The 20362-nt window shown below is 34.0% G+C and overlaps 2 protein-coding genes across 4 annotated transcripts; both read right to left on the minus strand.

Annotated features, from left to right (window-relative positions):
* Positions 1 to 4646: 4646 nt before the first annotated feature.
* LOC137835704 (phosphatidate cytidylyltransferase family protein) lies at positions 4647 to 12934 on the minus strand. 2 transcript variants are annotated; one of them, XM_090302002.1, is made up of 14 exons: positions 11898 to 12934; positions 11697 to 11809; positions 11397 to 11542; positions 11034 to 11138; positions 10504 to 10574; positions 10332 to 10412; positions 10044 to 10258; positions 9189 to 9378; positions 8255 to 8320; positions 7228 to 7316; positions 7004 to 7118; positions 5932 to 5983; positions 5752 to 5852; positions 4647 to 5055 (listed from the first exon to the last, which is right to left on the minus strand). In XM_090302002.1, exons 4-14 carry the CDS (start codon positions 11134 to 11136, stop codon positions 4942 to 4944), a joined length of 1197 nt encoding a protein of 398 aa, XP_090158128.1. In that variant the 5' UTR covers positions 11137 to 11138; positions 11397 to 11542; positions 11697 to 11809; positions 11898 to 12934; the 3' UTR covers positions 4647 to 4941. The 2 variants fall into 2 exon arrangements, with proteins under 2 accessions (XP_090158128.1, XP_068500420.2); XM_068644319.2 differs by having other exon boundaries at positions 11397 to 11585; positions 11898 to 12909.
* Positions 12935 to 13709: 775 nt separating this feature from the next.
* Positions 13710 to 19952, minus strand: ABCG3 (ABC-2 type transporter family protein). 2 transcript variants are annotated; one of them, XM_068644320.2, is made up of 12 exons: positions 19688 to 19952; positions 18281 to 18923; positions 18099 to 18178; positions 17706 to 17992; positions 17427 to 17598; positions 17059 to 17172; positions 16825 to 16953; positions 16020 to 16211; positions 15794 to 15880; positions 14638 to 14910; positions 14378 to 14485; positions 13710 to 14094 (listed from the first exon to the last, which is right to left on the minus strand). In XM_068644320.2, the coding sequence occupies exons 2-12, from the start codon at positions 18750 to 18752 to the stop codon at positions 13834 to 13836; spliced, it is 2175 nt and encodes a 724-aa protein (XP_068500421.2). In that variant the 5' UTR covers positions 18753 to 18923; positions 19688 to 19952; the 3' UTR covers positions 13710 to 13833. The 2 variants fall into 2 exon arrangements, with proteins under 2 accessions (XP_068500421.2, XP_068500422.2); XM_068644321.2 differs by having other exon boundaries at positions 18281 to 18927.
* Between the last annotated feature and the right edge of the window lie 410 nt (positions 19953 to 20362).

Here is a 20362-nt window from a genome sequence, read left to right on the forward strand (position 1 = left end):
ACACAATCCAAACAAAATACCCAGCCTAAAAACAACAACTCACCCACCTAAAACGAAAACGGACAAACTAGATCGAATTCAGACAAATCAGGAGTTCAAGGCACCAATCTGAAAAAGAAAAACAAAAAAAAATAAGATTTTAGAGGTAACCTAAGACCAAACCTTCAATTGGGTCAAAGAAAAAAAAATATCCACCACTCTGTCTTTAAAACTGACCTTATGATTCCAAATCTTCTAATACCGTTATTTTGAGTGTGTGTTTAAACTAAATAAATTATAGGAAAGGTGATGAAGACATGAAGTGGGAGGAAGAGACAATTAAAGAAGAAAAAGACATTGGCTTCGTACACATATATAATCTACGGCAAGTAGCAACAGGTCGAAAATAAGCCCCTGATCATGAAAACTACCAAAACAATGTCAGAAATTATGAATTTGTACAACCACCACCACTATGCATTATGCATGAGACCATTAACACCATACTCTCTTTCACGTCAACTGTTTTCTCTCCATTGTCACACATTATTTACTTCCACTTAAAATCTCTCATACAAGATGAATCAATCAAGAACATTTTTCTTCTTCTCATATTTTCAACTATGGCAAATATGATATGCAGAGAATCTTAAGAAAGTAAAAGGTTCAGTTTAGTGAGATTCATAGAAGTATGAGAGCAGAAAGTGCTAGAGAAACAACTAGACATGATTAGGATAGGTATAGCATGAAGATTCATGTTAACGTGTCAAAATACCAAAAGCATAAGGAAAAGAGATAATAAACCTACGAAGGAGAATGCTGATAAAAAAAAATACAAAACAATTCATTAAATAGAAATAGAGGTAAGGCAGCTAGAGGATAATACTATGCTATTAACGGGAGAGGAGGATGAAAGTATTGGCATTGTGATTGGGTCATCTATGGAAAAGTAAAACATCCTAAATTGCTTTTCAGATTTCTTCAGACACGCGAGTGGGCGTGGCCAAATCTAAAAATATGTCCAATATAGGGCCAACAAAACAATTAGCCCTCTCTCGTTTAATGGAAAATGAAAGGGGATAAGCTCCACACAATCAAATCATTTTTTAAAATTATAACATATGTAAGAGGATTCCGGCTTATGAGAATTTTGGCTTTAGGTTCGGTTTGCTTTAAGGATTGTACTATTCAATAGGAAGGATGTGAATCAATATTCATAATTTGGATTAAGGGATGTATAGATAAGGGAAATAGTGGATCTGTATGAGCAGTGATTTCTCTCATCCTCCTCTTATGTAAAGATTTGAGGGAAAAGTCACCTAAACTGGTGGTGTTTTTCCTTTTTGATCTTCTTTTTTGCTTTGTCATTCATGAATAATATATATATAATAATACCTTTTATCTTCGTTATTTTTTCATCATAATTATCATATTGTGATATTTCATGCTTTATTCTATATATTTTCTCTTCTTTATAAATAAATTTATTGTACAATTCACTCTATATATAATATTTTTTTATTATAAAATGTCCTCTAAAATATCTATATGGTTATGTATCTACATACAATATAAATCAACGGATATAAAAAACTTTTAAAATATATAAATAAATATAACAATAAATTTGTATATGCTTAGATAATATTATTTTTATGATTATTTTCATGTTTCGATAATATTAAGTAACTCGTATGTTTTTTCGAAAGTAATTATTTAACGGTATCGAAATAAATTATTCAATTGTACTGAAAATAATTTAAAATATTTCAATTAACTCAAATATACACACAAAAAATACATCGTATTTCATTATTTAAATATTTTTAAATACAAGGGTAAATTTGTAAACTTACATTTTATACTTTTGAAAAAAATTTAAAAAAAAAACTCACAATCATCATCACATCACTTACAAACTCCAATAAACTTTCCTCACAAATCTAGTCTAACATATATCAATCCAAACACACTCATTTTCTTCACACTTTCCTCTCAAATCTTCACACATCCACTCCCTCAAATTCTCGCACATCCTCTCCCTAATCCAAACACAACCTAGAGTGAAAATGGGGGAAAATAAAACATATAATAAAAAAAATTATCAGTAAAGAATTAATTAATTAATTAAAGGGGACACTTCATAGGTGTTTCAACCCTTATACAAAATCCTAATCATCTTACTTACAAAACCATAAACATAACAATCTTGAAGAAAAGCTAACAAGACCAAAGCTTTTGGATGCCTAAGCTTACTGCAAAATTATGCAGCAAAGTTTGAAGGCCAATGCATCCTGCAAAAAACTAAGTAGCCAATCCGGAAAAAAAAAATAGTTAAAGGATTTCATTCTATATTTTAAGCATAACCATAAGTTGTGTCATGTGAAAAAAAATCGCATCAATTTCCCTTGATTAAAAGTAACTCTATTCTTGTGGTTCCAAATACTCCAAACAACAGCAGCCCAAACACCTTTCCAGACCAAATTTTGTTTAGTAATCATATGAGCCAAATGAAAATTCTCAAAATGGTATTTCAAATCATTGTGTTAAACGAACAATAAGTCAGTCCACCTGAAGCAATAGTTCCAAACCTGATAGGTTGTTTTACACTCCAAACACAAGTGTTGGTTTGATTCTTCCCAGCCATGGCAAAGAGCACAATTGGAAGCACTAACCATGACCCCTCTCCTAGACAGATTCACTCTAGTTGGCAGTAGAACCCTCCAAGTCATAGTTAGTACCTTTGGTAGTGCCTTTGACATCCAAAGATGTTTAAATGCTCCATTATAAGTACCTATGACATAATTAGATAAGCATTCATAAGTTGTTTTGACCGAAAAACAACTTAATCCATCTCCCCTCCAAACCTTTTTATCTTGTACCTCCCTATTCAACTTTACATTTAAAAGGTTCCTTATCAATTCTTATTCTGGTGAATGTTCCCATACAAACCGATTACGTCTCCAGCTTAACCTCCATTGTCATTCTGAATCTTCCCATATCCTAACCTCTCTCACCTTACGCTCCTGAACAACAATATATAATAATAGTAAACATATATGCGCCTTGTGCACTCAATGAAAAGAGGAAAGTAAAGAATATCTAATTAGGATAAGAAAGGGAAATAGAAATAAAATATGATGCATGCTATGAGATTTTAATTTGATTAAGAGTACACAAGAAAGGAAAGAAATTAGTGAAGATGACAACTATAGGAGAGACACGAAATAATTCAATTCCCTCGTGGAAAACCTAGAATCGCAAAAATATACATGGTATAAAGCAAATTAAACAACTAAAAGTAGGTTAAATAGTTGTTAGTTTCACGTGAATGGTGGAAAAATGTCATACCATTATGCAATTATTTTGAAGAACTGAGTGATAAATTGGGGGCAAAACCCTTTATAACTTTAGATAAATGGCAAAAGGAGATTGGTTTTAAGGAAATAATTTTTGGACAACTATGTGATCAAGAGAAGTAGAATGTTTATTTTGAAAAAGAGAAGTTGAAAATGTTGAAGGAAGATCTGAAAACTTGGAATAAAAAGATGTTTAGGGATATTAATACTAGAAAACAAATTAATAGTATATGAAAATATTTAGTTATCACACTTTGGTGAAGTCTGATTCTCAGACAACCTTTCTACCAAACACCCACCTTAACCAACATACAATCTCACCTAACAAAATGTCATCTCCATAACAACCACCATTATCATCCCAATTATGCTACCCATACCACCACTATCATCAACCAACTTATTCTACAGGAATAATAATGAATGGTTAAATACTTATCCGACTGAAATCTAATTATACAAGTACGCTTCTAAATAAATTATAGATTACATTCCGTAACAATCTACATTTTTCAATCATTTGTAGTACAATATTTTTTTAATTGATTAATTCGTATTCTTTACTATTCGTAGTAATATGTAAAGGGTGCCCATAAAAAAATGTAAAGGGTAATTAAAAATCTGCATGTTAGTCATTTAGAGTTCAATGGTGTAAAAAGTTAATTACATGATACATATAAAACTTGGTAAGGAAAACATTCTTAATAAAATGTGTTGCATTTACTACAATTGGTAAAAAAATCTTTGATTCAATGTTAATTATAATTTTTTAATCTGATTTTTAAAATTATCTATCGTTTATTGTTACGCTCAAATATATGCAGTAGATGCACCACTGATTATTACGCTCAAATAGTTAAAAACATTATTCACCTACTTAAGGGGCACAATGCAAGTAGAGGTAAGATGTTATGCTTATATGGGTGTTATTTTCAAATGTTGAAGATAACATCAGTGATAATGTTCAGTTGCAACGTTTTGCTCAAGCTTATATTTTGATATTGACGGGCGATTTCATTACAGAGAATGTTGTGCAGACTGAAGAGTATTTTCTCTAAAAATACTTGCAAAAAGTAAGAATGTAAAATGAACAAAGTAGACATAAAGCTTCAACAGTTTCCTTTTGTTACTCGTAAATGAAAGGCATGTGCGTGGCTCAAACCGAGCGTGCAACATGACCGTAAAAAGTAAGGTATGATTGTTTAAAAATAAGTAAACTTGATTTTGGATCCTTAAAATAATTAAAATATATGTTTAGAGTAGTCTTAAGATTTTAGTTATTAGAAGAATAAAAGGAATAAAACGGTATACAGGTATGAATGATGAGAGACACTTAATAAGTCCTCTCGACGTGGCCTCCAAATGATTTCATAAAAAATGTGAAAGTGCCTCCTCCTGCATACATTTTGTTATGTGTGTTGGGTATAAACCCTTTAAAAGAACACGTATACCTATCCCTTCTGTTCAGACATACAATCCTAACTATGTATCCACGACCCTAAACTATCAAGTACAATTACATTGGTTGATACTTATCTGACCTCAGCCAAAACACTGTGCCCAGACACAACATATATGTGCAGAACCCCGCCGTTGCTCATGCCTACAAACAGAGAAGACTATAGAAAAAAAGTGGTATAAATGCGTTGTCGAGTTGTGCTGTGTAGGCCTCTAACAAACCACTTACAGTCACAGCTAGAAGAAGAGAGAACCAATGCTGCAAAAAGTTAGTAAGAAAAATACATCAAAGATAAACCAACAATCCAAAATAACTAAAATATTATTCTAGAAAAGTAGGTCTCCCTCACTTAGCTTTATTCATTTCATTTTCTGCTCTATAAATGACAATTTCGTGTACTTGTTCCGTATCAAATGGGGGCACTACACGATGAAACTACCCTCTAGTATAGTTTGATGACTTTCCCTCCCTTTATATGTGGGGTTGTTGCCTGGGGTGAGAAAATAGAGTTAGGCAAGGAGAGCAAGTACTCCCTTAAGGCCTTCTGTACGTGGTACCTGAATTCCGACCTAACTCCACATACAGCAATTGGATTATACGCGTGAATAATGTTCGGCCACTAGATTCCTAACTAATTGATGCAAGAAATTGTCAACCAGTGGTAACAAAACGTACTAAGTAGAGCATTGGTGCTTATAAGTACCAGGGCCATGTGAAATAAGAATGATGTGGGACACATCATCTACACAGAGTGCCATAGACCGGGAGTACCGAACTGAGATACCTCATCTTATCAAGGAAAAACTATGAGAAGCAAATCGAGTTTTTTCTACAACAGTTAAAGGTCGTCAAATTTACTATTAAGGAGTTTACTTACATATCCAAACTTAAGCAAACCCAACCTGCCTCCAAAATATATATATATGAGAGAGAGAGAGAGAGAGAGAGAGTCACCTGAGTGAGAATATATCCAGTTGATGCTAAGAGTGGAAGGAGCAAAGAGCAAGCAGCTAGTACAGAAGTTATACCAGCTGCAGTACCTTCAACTGTTTTCTCTGTCAAGTGAGAAAGCTACACATTCACATCTCGTAATGGAAGACTCTGATAAAAATAATTAACAATGAAAATACTTACTTCCAGTTTTACTCCATCTCAAAACACCATACTTGTGACCAACCATTGATGCCTAAACAAATCAGAGAATCGATTATAAACTAGTAAAAGTATGTTTAAATGAGTTTCTCCAAAAAGACTTCTATGAGAGAAAAAATATAAAGAAAATGAAATTAATTTCTCCATAAGTTATCATTAACTTATGCATAATTTAAAAATAAAAGTTTGGAGAATTTTGAAAAAACTATGGGAGAACTTCAACAAATTAGTTTACGCATACACAGAAATCAATTTTATTTTTTTATTTTATTTTTTTCTCCCTATAAAATTCATTATGGAAAAGATTGTCCAATCAGACCCTTAATATGAAACCTGAGAAAACGTGTTACTACCTCTAATCCTTTTTACAAGAAGCAAATAACTGTTTTTAACATTTCCATTTGTTTCTTATAAAAAGGACAAAAATGAGTATAATGTAAGGAAGACGTGTGGCATTACAATAAAGAAGATGTAATGTGACTCTGAGAGTAAAAATTTAATACATAGAAGTAGATTAAAATAACCAACAAACTACAGAGAAAATTAACCACTAAGAGAATAACTCCCTTTTTGTGTTTGCGTAAATAAAATGTATAGGAAGAAAACATATTTTCTAATGCTTTTCTCAGTCTATGACTTTTCCATCACATGAAATGGTATCCACACAATCATCAACCCTCAGACAGCTGAAAAGCATTTTATACAATTATTTTTTAAGTATTCAAATTCCTCATTAAAAAATTCATAATTAGTCATTTATGAAAAATCATCACGACTCCTGAAAATATGAGTAACTTCCTTGTCCATAAATTGATTCAGGTTCTTGCGTTTATGTTACTTGAAACATTGTTGAGTGGTCCAAAAAAGCTGCATGTATGTACCACATTCGACCATATACACTGTGATACAAATTCAATTTTTCCCCTTTTTAATAGAAAAAAGAATTCACCTTTTTAGAACATTTTAATTTGGAAGTTCGTGATGGTTACTTGCAAAGGCTCAGAAGTTCAGGGAGTGTGTATACAAACCCCCTAAAAAATAAACTCAAACTTACCATCGTGTCTCCAATTCCCAGACTTAATATTCCAGCAAAAGGAGCTAGAGGTCGGTCATTGTACCCAGTAGACATCCAAATAGGAAGCGCACATCCCAGTAAGAGTGAGAAATGGCTGCACAAAGAACAGAAGATATAATCTTGAAAGGGAACTAAATGTAGCTCATGTGCATCATAAACAGTATGCTCTACAATTTGAGTTCCAATGAAAAAGGGGATGATACCTGACAATGAGAAGATCAGAGTCACGGTGATCAGTGAATGCATTCATAAATTGATTTATTGGTTGTCCCAAAGGCCAGATTCTCCATACCTAGGTCAAACACAGTTAATATAAAAGCAACCAAGAAATGTCTATCTCTCTATCTATCTAAATAAAAGTTTTATACCAATCAGCCTGCTTTGAAACACTTAAGAAAACAAATACACAATTTATAGGCAATTTATCAGAGTTTAGGGAGACATTCATAGGGTAAATCATAGAGAATGGCATTGCCCTGATTATACGTTGTCAAAATTACAGGTTTCAGATATGGAGGGAGAGAGAATGAAATACTAAATTTAAATATTACAGTGTGTTGACATGCTCATAAAAGCTTAGTACACTAATACTTATTTATATCAATCATAATCCTAAATAATTATATAAATAAATCATGATAAGACAAGGAAATATGATAACTAATCCTGGGATATGATACGATATTTTCCTATATTCTAACAACCATGAACTACCTAATATTGCCATAAGTCAGAACAGAGAAGAAATAATATGTGTTATATGTACCACAGCCTCCAAATGTTGCAATTCTTTGCCACCATGACAAAATCCTATTCTTGAGTTCAAATAATCACATTCATTTAGTCATAGTATAAAATTGGTGCAGTAAGTTTTCATGAAATCTGAAGCTCTGAGCTCAAGTGTTCACAACATTTTTTGGAAAATTCGTTCTTGCAAAATGTCTCCTAATTAGTAACTACATATTCTCACCCATTCTTTTCTATCATGAAAACAAGGACTACTGCTCATACATCTCACAGGACCCACCAAAATAAACCCTTTGCCACATAAAGCTACTCCTTAAACAGCGGTGCTCTTTCATAGTAGTTCTTCAAATTTTAAGTATTTGAATTCAGTTTTTTAGTCCATTATTCACATAATCAACAATAAACAATGAACACACATCATTCTTTTCAAAATATGAAATTGCCACTCCTAGTGCTAAGTTGTGTGTATATCAAGTTACTTACTCGAATAATTTCTAACATTAGGAAAATTGCCAAAGCTGCACCAAAAGCTAGATCAAGAAATTTTGGCTGAAAGAAACAGAACAGACAAACATTAGTACCAATGAACTCATCAAAAACAGTAGTACCAATGACCAAGAAGACAAAATATATATACCCAAATTAGTGGTGGCCCCCATAATGCAGGTGTAATGATAAAAAAAATATGAACTTTTTTAATTATATTGTGGAATGATCATTATTTGCCGTCATATTCTCAACCGTAAAATAAAAACTAACACTAATATTACGTGTAAGAGAATTATTTAAGAAAATTCTTGGAAGAAGAATAAGGGAACCTATATGATAAATTTGAGAATAATATATATTTTGGTCGGTTAGATATTTCAAGTGAGAAAATACATTCACACCACCTGGCACTTATTTTGAGGGAATCACCTTAAACTTAACATCAGGTGAGAGGCTCTTGAGTGTTCTAAAACTTACTAAAAGATCCTTTTGTATGCTAATACTTATTACAATCTCTAATTTGTCCATATTATTTAATAAAAAATATAGAAAATTACTCCTTTTTATCTATTTCTTACATGCTAAAAATAAAAACTATAATAATTTTTTTAAAAAAAACTAAAATGGGGATTTTTTTAAAAAAAATAACGTGGACAAATTAAAGACCATCGTATGTATTAATCAAAAAGAAAAAGTCATAATGAACAGCTTTTGTGTAAGATATGGAAGGATCTATTACAAGCTTCAGAGAGATAAAGGCCTTTCATCCAGATTTGAAGGTTAAGGGTGGCTATTTGGAAATAAGGTAAAAAGTCTGGGGAGTTTTTGTCGTAGTACATTTTCCCAGTACTTTCAAGTGAAGTTTACAAAGGAAATGGATAATAGATACTAAGTGAAAAAATCCCTTTTTCTCTAGTCCCAAAATCACCTGGAAGATAAGGGCGGGCAAAAACATCAAGACAGCCATCAAATGGTAGTATTTCCTCAAGAGAATTCTCTCAATCTTACTGTTCTTGGAGATGTTATAGAATCGCAAAACAGAAACACAAATTATACACATCCAATAAATACACATGGACAGTCTTTTAGATGGCTCCGAGAAAACAAAGGAAATCACCCTGCAATGACATGTTTCAAAAGTGAAAATATTGTACACTAACAAAGTAACTTGTATCATAAGAAAGTCAAGATCAGTTGTTTCATACAAAATAATTTGAACATGAAACTACCATCAAAATCGTAATTGAATTTTAACAAGCCTGCATAAGCCTCTACTTTTGAACCGTCTGGAACATTAAATCTAGTTCACTTAGATTCAGTTTCTGCTATCACTAACTTTTCTCCAAACAATCTGACGTGGATATGATATAGGAAGGCATAAAATTTAGGCTACTTTTATAGCAAACCACATTTTCAGAGTATTGCAATCTGATTTTTAGCATACTTTCATATAAAAAAACGTAGTAGATAAAAGGTGGAAATGTGTGTGCTTAACTGAGAGCGGATGCAGTGGAACCAAATAATATGACAACATTCATCATTCCACAGTTTATGGAGGAATTAGCAGCTTAGATTTCCTTATCACCCACATTAAGTATCCCAGAGCTGCCAGCATGACATTAACTATATCCTAATCATTCTCAATTTGTAGCATTAATAAAACTACTTTCTAAGAGTCCTATTATTATCACTTCCATGTTATATCAGATGACATCTGTAAACATCAGTAACAGGAAGCTAAGCTAACAAAATAATCCACTTGTATCAGATATTGAAGTGATACCAGAAAAAAGGATGCACATGAAACCCCTGCACGAACTGCATCCATGATGGTACAATCACAATCAGGACAAACCCAAGGGAAGCAAGAAAAATAACAGTTCTCCCAATCTCATGGTATCGTCTTGCTCCAGCAGGAGATGTATTTATAGACCACTCCCATATTTGGAGAAAATATTTCAAAGCTATTGGATATAGCAGAAGACCAAGCACAAGCCCCTACAAGAAAATAGACAACTTTAACAGATCGGTTATACTATTAATAATAAATTTATAATTTATGAACCAATACCTGAATTATAATGCTTATCTCACTTCTACTTGTTTCATATTCTGCAGTAACAGACTCCGATGAGACCAATAGCCCATGTAGCTGTTCAAACAATGTAATCACCAATAATTATGCACATACATACATGCATGTGTCGGTCAGCTAAGAACATATCACGCTAAGAAGCACTAACCTTTTTAGTAGTAAGCAACAACATGTCAAAAAAATAGAGAACAATGCCGGAAGTCACCAAAAATGCTTCCCCTGGTATTAAGGGGAAAATACGATTATTAAAAGGGCAGACAAAATAAACACACACTCTTTCTAATCAACTAGGCAATTAGGCTGAGATGTGAACACATAGTCACAGTAATGAAACATTTATACATATCCCACATAAGGGTGAAAAATGAACCCAGCTATTGAACAAAGGACAAACAAAGCAAAGATCAGACTAACTTTTGCATTAACATGTTTATTTGTAATGATTATTTTCCAATTTCATTTGATATGCCAGGTCTACATGGATCATATTTGGCAAAATATTTCCATAGTTACATGAAAGAATCAATTAACTATAAAAAGAAATCAATTGCTAGTCTAGCTTTTTCTTCATTTTTCGATGGAGCTTTAAATCCCATATTAGTTCTGTTGTGACAAAAGTAAAATCCCAAACACCAAAGAAGAAAAGGTGACTAAGACCGTGAGTTAGAATAAAAATACCAATGGAAGCACAAGAGGGGAAAGTCTTGAGGAAATGCTGAATTAGCTTCACAGACGCCAATCCATGACAAAAGACCCAAGCCAGCTTTAGTGCCGGATGCATCCCTGAAAAGTAAAAGGCAATGAAAGTTTAAGCAGAAGGTGCATTCGTAATCTATAATGATTGGCTACTCTAAGTTAAAAAAATATTCTCATTTGTTTAACACGTGCATGTAATATTAACTGTTAATTTCCTCGATAACAACTAAAATAATTTTACTCTCCTACGCGAGCTGCTAACTTCAAAGTAGTATGGTCCAACCTATACAATATAACAGGAAATATTGATTTCGCAGTTCACGAAAGTTCCAAACAATAACATACCAATTTGAGAGGTGGTAGCAAGGGCAGCAACAGAAATGAGAATTCCAAGGAAAATGGAGCATAAGCTAAACCTCGCACCCCAGTGTGAAGGGGATAGTGAAGAACGGCGTCGTGCGAAGGCGAGGAACAAAACGACGCTACAGGCGCTGGCAGAGGTGGCCCAGTATTGCAATGTCAGATATTGAATCTCTATAAATTAAAATTTACACATCACGAAATTGCAAACTGCAACTCCTACCTAGTAGTGGCAAATAAGCAAGCAACAGGTATGGATCACGATAAAGAAATTAGAATGAAAACCTTGAAGTTGAAGCTGATCAAGTGAGAATCCCCGCGATAGCTGTACCAACTTAGAGAGAAGAAGAGAAGGGAGAGTAACCGCGCCAAGCAAAATTCCGGAAGAAGCACCTGGCCTGAAAGGGAATTAATTAAGCGGTGAATGAAGAGAGGAGAGAGAGAGAGAGAGAGAGAGAGAGAGAGGAATTAGGGATAGGAAGGTACCTGGTGCGGAAAAGAGAAGGAGAATTGGAAGAGTCGAAAGAGATTTCGAGGGAGAAGGAGGCGAGGGTGAGGAGAGAGAGAGCAACGCCATGGAAGAGGAGAGAGGGAGGGAGGGAATAGAAAAGTATGCCGATGAAAAACACCACCACCGCCCTCTCGCCGTTCAGAAACGACGTCGCCATGGAGGGACGCCACCAGAATCGAGTTTTACGCGGGAAAAGAATGAGATCACGCATACAGGAGAAGAATGAAACACAGAACAACCCCCGCACAAGAAAAATTCCCAATTCTAGTTCCTAATCCTTTTCTCTTCCCCTCTCTCCAAAACGCATTCGTCACGGTCAATTTACGCGGTTTCAAATATCCATTTTCCTAATTCATTAATCGTCCGCGTAAACCAACCAACTTTCTAATTTTCAAATGTTAGGTTGCAATTTTTATGTTGATCACAGATTATTAGATTACCATTGAGGAACTTCGAATTGCGAATATGCTGTGCAACTTTGGCTTTGGATCCAAGCAATTACTTTCGCACCGAATCAAATTTTGACCTCCACCGTTTATTTAGTAAAATAACAAAAATATCTTAAATAAATAAAAGGAAATTACGTAAAATACATTTTTTTTCTTTATAAAACACGTTTTCAGATTTAGATTTCCATAATACTTTTCTGAATTTTTAATATATTTTTAGATTTTGTTTCTGAAATTTCTTTTCTAAATGAAATTTTGATTTTTTTTTTTAGATTTTAGATTGTGCGATCCAATATATACATAAAATAAAAAAAAACAAGAAATACGACACCACCACCGCATGAACCACCGCCAACCACACTCATCCGTAAACAACCACCGCATGAACCAGCACCCTTCAAAATGAAGAAGTCACTCACAAAACCAAAACCCAGGTGCATGGAGAATCTGCCTAGGAAGAATTTGCTTTGGATACATCAGTATTTTTTTTAATAAATGAAAAATGTTGAAGTATGACTACTTCTTCCTGGACCTCCACACTTCTTCTCTAACCTCCATATATTTTCGAATTTCTAAAAATGTCTCTCTATAATATTCCAGATTACATAATCTAGATTATATAATCAGAAAATCTTTTCTCAAATGTATAATTACTTTATAGATTACATAATTTGAAAGTCTTATTTAATTTTTAGATTATATAATCTGAAAGTTTTTTTTAAATGTGTTCCGAATTACATAATCTAAAAACTAGTCTATGAGGTAAGAGAAGAAGAAGATATAAAGGTGCAGGAAGAAACAGTCATGATATGGCTGTGAACCTACACCGTTATTCTTAAATACTGATTAAAGAAACAAGTATTTATTATGTTTACATATGGAACCCTAGGAAATAATAAAGAACAACTTGAGAATTTTATTCCTATTATTGAAAAAAATTCAAACGAAAAAATAAAAAAACGTTATGACGTTTGCATAAAGTAACCTTATCTCCCACTCCAGTGACAAAACCAGGGTTGAATAACACGTTATGCAGACATAAACAAAGATGGATGAAAGAGAGGCACGTCAACGGAATGTGGACAAATTATATAGAAGAGCGTGCCCCATCCATCAGCGTCGCTCCTGCAACTCAAATTTCTATGCATGTTGAATTGGCTACGTCAAAAACCAAATTAATTTGTGGCCCCCGATGTCAGCGTGACTGAAATCAACAAAAACATCCTATGCTCTAATGTCGTACTACTCGATACTGAAGACAAGTATAAAACTATAAACAGAGAAAAATAAAGAAACAAAAGTTAGGAAAATATTATATAACTAGAGTTGAAGGGTAGGTTAATAATAATATCACATTTTCTCTTCATTAGTCAAAGGTAAATTCACAAAACTAGAGTTGACAAGCAGAACTGGATCAAAAGGAATTATACAATGTAAATGGCTGAACATCGTTCCGTTCCCATCAACTTGTATGATCTGTTGTATCCCTATTACACTTGAAACATTTACGCAGGGATATTTTTCTCCCAATGAACAAACATAATAAAATGAACACAAAAATACGATAACCAATTGCCATAAGAAACAAAACCAACAAATTTTTCCACTTCGAATTACTGTCGGGGGAGATATTGTACACACTTAGGAGAGCTTGAAACCCAGATATGGTCCTTACCTGCCCCACTGCAAAGGAGGTGCCTAGGTACTCGTTCTCCAATAGCCCCTACCAAATAGTCACAAGTAATTCAATAAATACCCATATAAGGGAAAAGATTGGATCATTTGAATCTATTATATTCTGATATATTAACAACTATGCACCAGATTATAACTGGAAAAAAAATAACTTTTTGCTGAAATGAAATAATTATAAAATTGTATTGGTCAAATCACATTTGTAAACTGGTATCTTTCAATTTACAGTTGTCAAAATAACATTTTTCATTCCGGTTTTCCCTCTGGTTTTCCCTCGTAGTTTTAGAAGTTGAATCCCAAAAAGTATTTACCTGAATAGAGTATGTGTGAAAGGATATATATGACACTGGATACATCCACACTGGTCCAGGCAAAGCATTTCGAATTCTAAAATAGCCTGCTGAAAGCATCATGACCACCTGAAATGGCATACATATGCATCAGTAGGTAGTTCAGGAAACAGCTAAAGTTCTTGTGTAATCATGCCCTTGGGTGGAAATATAGACCAGTAGACTGGTAGTTGAGTAGCATGTAACTTTTGTTTTACATAATAGAAGACAATGGAACTCACATGAATGCACAACAGTGTCAAGACACTCCAAAATACATCTTGCCACAAAGTAGCCACAACTAACATAATTCCTTCATTCAGCAGCAAAGTCATGAAAAAATTGAGCACAAAGTACATTAACAAGCTAAATTGATCTTCCAGCCCAACGAGGAAGTAGAAGACTAGACTTGATGAAATGGAGATGAGAAAAAGAAACGGAATGCTGGACAAGAGCTGCGCAAGTAAAAAAACCAATGTACTGGAGTGTTGGTTTGATTCTTCACAGGAATATATCTGCAAAAAAAAGAATTACTGAGTGAAACTGTAGAGAATCCTTAAAGCAGACATGTCTTGTCTTGTCGACCAACAAAATAATCATGTAAATGTATCGTCTTTTTCACCTTTTCTCTCTGGAGTCAACTGCAAAGAGTTAGTTCTGCCAAACACACTGAAGGGACAACACAAATACTAGCACCTAATTTTACTTCAAAGATTTGTTCCAATTCTTACTACTTAGGTTCTTTGAGATAACTGCAAAATTTGGATTATTTCAATAATCATTTGTAATCAGAATTAGTTTTTGTTTGAATAAATTTCCTGAAAAGCATTTTAAGATGATTAATTTCATCAAAAACATCAGCTTTTACATAGTAAATTACAAAATGGAGTTTGTATAAAGCTGAAAGAGAAAAAGGTTGTAGGGAAATTTGAGGGTAATTTTTTTTTCCAACAAAAGTAGCTGAAATCAATAATTTAAGCTATCCCAAACATGTTCGTATTGCACAATGTGTTCCTGGATTTTACTTAGTTAAATTTGAAGTTATGGGAGTATGAAGTGCTTGATTTACTAAACATACAAGAGATACTAAAATAAATACTAGCAATTAACTGTACTGCAAGGAAAAATGCACAACTTCCTATAATACAATCGGTCAGTACAATATTCTCACAATCATACAAAAACAATACTACATGATTTATACCATGACATTATACGACTTTTGTGTATGTTATTAAAACTAAGTTATCCATATTTCAAAGCCTGTAATTTTATATAAACTTCTCACGAGTTAGTTAGAATCATCAAACTAAGGCATTATGTTGCATAGTTAATGTTTGTATAGACCAAAACCATCATTATTGTATGCATATTAAAGTGAAATAAGCACAAAATTACCTTTATTTCTTTCATCAGTGCAGGCACCCTGGCAATGCTTAGAAGGGAACAGAATGATACAAATACTAAAATTGCCGCAACTCTTGTCTGCAATTTTGAGAGATGTTAAAATTTAGTTCCAATGTATCATAACTTCGTGTAGAACTTCTGGAATATATAAATGCAGATATAAGCTCTAAGAGATTCACAATGAAAAATAAAATTCCGTAGTCATGTCAAGCCTCACCCCAACAGAAGACAGAGAATGCCCAAGACCAGAAAATACAGTTCCAATACACAGTGTGAGAAGCATGTAAAGAATAAGATGAAGCCAGTAATATTTCCACTCCCTTGACACAACTAGTAAAGATCTCCATGTCAAAACTGCTATCCGAGTAGCATTGCTAGCTTTACCCTTGCTTTTGAGAACTGGACCTTCCTGCAATGTCAAGCAAGCTTTAAAATGACTCCAAAACAAAACATCCAACGACAAACAACTGCTCTTTAAATGCAGTAGAGCAGAATAAAGCCTGAAACAAAATTTCAAGTATGTTGGTAGTTCACAATAAATTAACATAGGCTATCATAAGAAATGCAAGTTCCATACTTCAACAAAACCATCTGTCAGAACAAGCCCTTTTAAATGGTCTTCAATGAAACACAGTGTCCAATTATCCATTAGCATATGCAGAAAGCCTCAGATTACATATTTCCAGAACCTTAAGTGTTTGATGTAATAATGCCCCTCAAGGGAAGCTCGGTGTCCTTCTCTATTAGTTCCAAACTGACGATATTTGCCTAAACTGTAAATCTTTCACTCTGTTAAAAATATATTGGCTTATAAGTACATTATTGTAACTAATTGCAACTGAAACTTTCAATCCATCACTAACCGCTATTGTTCAAACTATAACTGTAAATTATGTATTAAAATCTATAAATTGGAAATTTGTACTACGTTATGTATAAAAGACCTATGGCGAAGCTCCCAGCCCAAATTAACAGAAGATCTAACTTGTATAATGTTTTCTATTTCAGCAGTTACAATATACCTTCTCAGTGAGTTTCAGAATCATAGTTTCAACAGCAGCTGCATCTGCTGATGACTTAAAAGTTGCTTCAAGCGTGCGTATAGCAACAGCAGTGTCCATGTTTACAGAAGAAAAATCCCCGTTGTCATCCTATTATATGATGTGATAATGTTAATAACGTATCATAAAAAGTCTAGTATGAAACATCCAAAATGCATTGAGCACATCAATCATCAATTCACCAGAAACATTCACCTGCCAGTTTTTACACATTGCGATTATCCTGTCAAAATCTGTATTTATTGCACGTAGAAAGTGATCAGAAGGACTTTGCATGATTGGGCAAGGAAATCCAGCATTTGAAAAATGCTTCATCAACATAAAATTATAAAAGTCAGTAACATATATGCATTCCATGTACAGACAGAAGATTAGGAAAAAAAAACAAAGTTTTTGACAATCTTGCAAACTCATCTTTTATCAAATTACATTAATAAATTAGAATCTATACAAAACATAAAAATTAAAATAAAGCCCCTTAAATATTTTGTTGTACAAAAAGAATTACTAACTCATAATTAATCAAATTACATGTGCAAAATTTGAGAATGTACAGAAATTACCTGCAAGCAAGCTAGTGTTTCTCCAAAGAAGAGTGTGTTTCCATTTGAAAGTAGACATATACGGTCAAAAAGGCCAAATACTTCTGTACTGCTCTGATATATGGTCAAGATGAGAGTGTAACCAGTGCTTGCTAGTCTCTTCAATGTAACCATCATTAAAAGTGCCGAGACACTTGACAAAACAGCAAAAGTTAATAAAAATGGCTTTAAAATATAGAACACAATCAAGCAACTGAGAATTATTACAATAAAAGGAATTAAATGAATTAATATAGACACCTGTCCAAATGATAAAGAGGTTCATCTATAAATAAAATACGTGGTCTCATCACAAGCTCCCTGGCAATGCTAACAAGCCTTCTCTCCCCGCTAGGAAGTCCTTTCATATAACAATGTCCACCTATAAGTTTATTTGCATGATCACCTAAAGACATTGCATGTATAGCATCCTCTACCACACTTTTTTTCTGACAAAAGAAACCGGGTAGCTGAAGAAGGGCAGAATAATACAAAAACTCCCGTACAGTGAGGGATCCAATCAGAGTGGTTTCTCTCTCCACATAACCCTGAAAGTAAGGTGGATAGGCAGATAAGTTCAATCAGATTGACTACTATAAACACAATGGAGATTCAATATTCAAAATTAAACGATCACCGAGATACTGAACTCACATAAGACCCATAGGGCATTTGTGATTTTGCTCCATTCACGAACACTTCACCATACATCCTGGAAGAAGAGTCCAATCTTCCTGAAGTAAAGAGAAAATCCATTTTAGCTTGGACAATTGAGAATACATTGTACAATCATGAAATGCTTGAGAAAGGAGGACAAAGGAAATGTGCTTCAAGACCTGCAATGGCTCGCAATAAGGTAGATTTCCCTGATTTAGCAGGCCCCATAATTACGGTCATAGTCCCAGGTAATGCATAACCAGTTGAACTCTTAATAACCTTATCAGAGTACTTCCGTTTACCCTTTATTGTAATGGTCAAATCTTTCCAGGCAACAGAAGCGCCAGCAATTTTTCGAGGAATTACTGCACCCTCCGGTAGACGTGGTGATGGCAGGGACCCACTGTTGAGCTTCGAAAGAGAAGGAGAAGCTGGTGTTGTTGCAATATTAATAGAGTCACCTCCTTCCTCAACTCTAACATCAATATCAGTATCATCCCACTCTGGTGAGTCCTCAAAGGAGATGGGCTGCCTGAGTGAACCAGGCTTACGCAGGTAGAAGAAATTGCTTGACGGCACCCTACTCGCCGGGCTGCTTGCTGATGACGATGAAGATCTATAATTATCTGATTGAGACTGTATTTCTTCCATGATTTCCAGTTACTTTTACCTTAACCTTACATCAAATTTTAAGCATAACTCACAAAGCAGCAAAATTCTCTTAGCGTCATACTCATTCAACCGTGCATTCAAGCTGTTACCAATACACAACTCTCATACACAACATTTTTCTGTACACACGGAACACTGTCTACCAGCAACCTGCCTTATTTTGCAAATCACAGATAAAAATTAAATCGAGAAAAAAAAATGGACAAAAGTTTGAGGGCAAATCACATCACAGTTCTCGTCTAATCTCATATACAGAACAAAAAGCAGACACCACCACAATGACAGCCTGGATAATGCAATGAACTAAAGTGTCTGGCTATTTTCATGGAATAGAAACTCGCTATAATGATTAATAATGCAAAACAAAACGAAGCAAAAGGGAAACAGAAAAGAAAAGATAAAGACAATGATTAATAATTCAAGGTAAAATGAAATAGTAGGGGAACATAGGAAAAATGAGATTAAAAAATCTTAACAGAAAAAATGACAGAACCATAACAAGTAAAAGGGCCATTGGGGGATGCAAAGAATGCAAGCATGCCCTAATCCTCCTCTCCATAGACACAAAACCCACATCTGTTTTCCAAGAAAATTGAGACAGGAAACCTCAAAATCAAACCTTTTACCCTGTATTTCCGTTTAAGACAACCCCTCCTCCCAACATAGACACCTCTTTTCACATTATTCATTTACCATTTAGCACAACAAGAAAACAAACTTCACATAACACACTAAACATAAAAACCCAAAAAACCAAAGAAGGTAAGAAAAAGAAAAACAAGAAAGACTCCTCACTTACTGCTAAGGTAAACCGACCAACCAACAAAACCCCACAAAAGCTTCAACCTTAATGGAGACCAACACGCACAAACTTGCTTAAAAAACAGATATAGAGGAAACAACATTGTACATACCCGGATCTAGGCAGAGCATGTGCTGAGATAGTGAATGTGAAAGCGAGAAAGAGAGTGAAGAAGCGGAATGAACTACAACACTCCTCGTAGCTTATATGAGAGAAAGAATATGGTTTGACCCACCGAACCCGGTTTTTTTGTATTTTGTTTGCTTTGCTTCTTTCTTTTCTTTGCATTTCGCATCTCAGTGTCTCTCACTCTCTCTCTCTCTCTCACAAACACACTTCTTTTTTATCTTCTTTCATTTTTAATTTTTCTTTTTACTATTTTTCTCCCATTCTTGTCTTTTCTTTTATAGTGTGGCTTGCACATATTTAGTCTTTCTTTTTCCTTTTCGTCGAGACAAGTGTTGTGTCTAATGATGTTGGCTTCCAAGTGCCAGCGCGACAATTCTAGGTTACCACTTTGCTAACAGCCAATAAGTGCGTGCCACCTGTTAACTCCGACCCTTTTCAAGTGAACCCATCACTATTGATTCGATAATAATAACGTCATTTCTATGAAACTACAAACTTATGTAAATTTATTGTACCTTTTTTTAACTGTATTGTAGTTAATCACATTAATTACAATAATATAGAGAATTTTCCTAGTATTGTAATTAGTCAATAAGTTAACTAATTACGCATAGCTATTTAAATGATGTGTTGGTATTTGATACTTGTGTCGGACATC

This window comes from Phaseolus vulgaris, chromosome 5, assembly GCF_051622355.1.
Source record: "Phaseolus vulgaris cultivar YP4 chromosome 5, ASM5162235v1, whole genome shotgun sequence".
NCBI classification, from domain to species: domain Eukaryota; kingdom Viridiplantae; phylum Streptophyta; class Magnoliopsida; order Fabales; family Fabaceae; genus Phaseolus; species Phaseolus vulgaris.

Coding starts and splice junctions, on each gene's coding strand:
- LOC137835704 (XM_068644319.2), bottom strand. CDS start 12,133: ATGCGTGATCTCATTCTTTTCCCGCGTAAAACTCGATTCTGGTGGCGT. Junction 11,139..11,396: donor TGCTACCACCTCTCAAATTG/GTATGTTATTGT, acceptor TTTACTTTTCAG/GGATGCATCCGGCACTAAAG. Junction 7,119..7,227: donor TCTGATCTTCTCATTGTCAG/GTATCATCCCCT, acceptor TTCTTTGTGCAG/CCATTTCTCACTCTTACTGG.
- ABCG3 (XM_068644320.2), bottom strand. CDS start 18,752: ATGGAAGAAATACAGTCTCAATCAGATAATTATAGATCTTCATCGTCA. Junction 18,179..18,280: donor CTTATTGCGAGCCATTGCAG/GTCTTGAAGCAC, acceptor TCTTTACTTCAG/GAAGATTGGACTCTTCTTCC. Junction 17,173..17,426: donor AAACACTAGCTTGCTTGCAG/GTAATTTCTGTA, acceptor ATGTTGATGAAG/CATTTTTCAAATGCTGGATT.